The sequence below is a fragment of the Nanorana parkeri genome, unplaced genomic scaffold (genome assembly GCF_000935625.1).
Source record: "Nanorana parkeri isolate BGI_ZX_2015 unplaced genomic scaffold, ASM93562v1 scaffold1693, whole genome shotgun sequence".
In the NCBI taxonomy this organism is placed as follows: Eukaryota; Metazoa; Chordata; class Amphibia; order Anura; family Dicroglossidae; genus Nanorana; species Nanorana parkeri.
The window spans coordinates 161643-163657 of NW_017307961.1; the positions used below are offsets into that span (position 1 = coordinate 161643).

General features: G+C 41.7%; 1 protein-coding gene across 1 annotated transcript in view; it reads left to right on the forward strand.

The window, feature by feature from the left end:
- The first annotated feature begins 528 nt into the window (after nt 1-528).
- Nucleotides 529-2015, forward strand: part of AQR (aquarius intron-binding spliceosomal factor) — a 96938-nt gene continuing 95451 nt past the window's right edge. Inside the window, exons 1-2 of the mRNA XM_018571182.1 lie at nt 529-681; nt 1689-1745. Coding sequence (XP_018426684.1) covers nt 595-681; nt 1689-1745 — 144 coding nt within the window. The 5' untranslated portion in view covers nt 529-594. The remainder of the gene's footprint in view (nt 682-1688; nt 1746-2015) is intronic.

Consider the following 2015-nt stretch of genomic DNA (forward strand, 5'->3'; position numbering starts at 1 on the left):
TACAATCGGTTCCACAGTGTCACCGCCAGAAACACATCCGCAGAGATACAATCAGTTCCACAGTGACACCGCCAGAAACACATCCACAGAGATACAATCAGTTCTATAGGCAGAAACATCCAGGCTACCACTGCTAACCTCCTTATGAATTGCTAAGTGCTTGCCATGTTTTGCTATTTTATGTGTAAATGACCCAAACATACATACATACATCTCTTTTTAAATATGTTCACACAAAATTCATACAACTTTCACCCAGGGTCCACACATTTTATAGTTTCTTCCAATTAGAAAAATGTATGTGTCATGGGTGAAACAAAGATCAGCGATTGTCATTCTACATCCAGGTGAGCATGTCGGGGACCACAAGGGTGGCAATGGTGACTATTTATCATTATCTGCATATTCATATGACAGGCTGGCTACAACAATATGGCGCCTTCCCGAGGACACAACCATGCCACGAACCGTTTCCTCAATGCTTGTCGCTTTGTTTACACGTCACTTCCATCTCCCTGCGAGCGGTTCCGGTGTGGATGTAGTTGGATCGTTTCGTTGTACAGTACACGAGGTTTGGGTTTCTGAGGTGTCAGCATGGAGACCAAACCGGGGGGACAGCCGGCGGGCAGAAAAATGGCGACCCCCACAGTGACACAGATGAATGCCGAGTTTGTCACTCAGGTGAGGGGAGAGGGGACACCTGTGTCAGGACTGGAGCACTTCTCTGGTGAGGTGTACTGTACAGGACATTCTTGTGTCAGGAGAGGAGGAGTTCTGTACAGAACATTCATGTGTCAGGAGAGGAGGAGTTCTGTACAGAACATTCATGTGTCAGGAGAGGAGCACTTCTCTGGTGAGGTGTTCTGTACAGGACGTTCGTGTGTCAGGAGAGGAGCACTTCTCTGGTGAGGTGTTCTGTACAGGACGTTCATGTGTCAAAGTTAAGTGGGAAAAAAAATGAAAAGTTGCAAAACAATAAAAAATAAAGTCACGCATGAAAAAGAATAAAAAACAACCACAACTTTTTTTTTTAAAGTCCCCCCCCCCCCCACAACCACAGATAACACTAAACTGATGAGCGGTAAAAGCTTTAAAAGTGTCGCCTATGGCCAATTTTGGGTATGGTAGTTTTCTGCGATTTCGCTGGTGCGCGCAATTTTAAAGCTTGACATGTTTGGTGTCTATTTACCCGACGTGACCCGATCTTTTATATTTTACCCAAAAACTGGGAAATAATAAATGTTTCCTAACATAATGTAAAAAAAACACTTTTTTTTTCAAATTTTTCAGTAATTTTTCCTAATTATAGTAAAAAATAAAAACCCGCAGTGGTGATTAAATACCACCAAAAGAAAGCTCTATGTGTCCCCAAAAAATGGTATAAAATTAATTTCAGTACAGCGTTGCATGACGGAATAAATGTCATTCAAAGTATCGCAGCGCTGAACACTGAAAAATGGCCTGGAAAGGAAGGGGGTCTAAACACCTGGTCTTGAAGTGGTTAAGCAAATATAAAAGCAAAGTAAATTTCCTGTCACCTCTTTTCTCTCATTTTTTTGTTCTTTAGATTCCATCAAATAATGACAGTTTTGTGTAAACAACTTTATTGAACCTGAAATGGACAGAATATAAAGTACAAGTGCTGTATGCAATATGTTTATTTTAATGTTTTATTTTTTGTTTTTCAGTTGGCAAAATCACACTGGGCTCCACATTCAAAGAACAAACTGCCGTTCGACCCTAAGGTAAGGCTGCAATTCCCCACTGTTCTGTGGAAGGTCCACGCACTGTTGTGATCTGAGAGTGCATCAATAAGACTGATTTGGTGCTGGTAGGATCATCCTCCTGATCCACACATTGTTTGGTGCTGGTAGGATCATTCTCTGATCCACACATTGTTTGGTGCTGGTAGGATCATTCTCTGATCCAAACATTGTTTGGTGCTGGTAGGATCATTCTCTGATCCACACATTGTTTGGTGATAGTAGGATCATTCTCTGATCCAAGCATTGTTT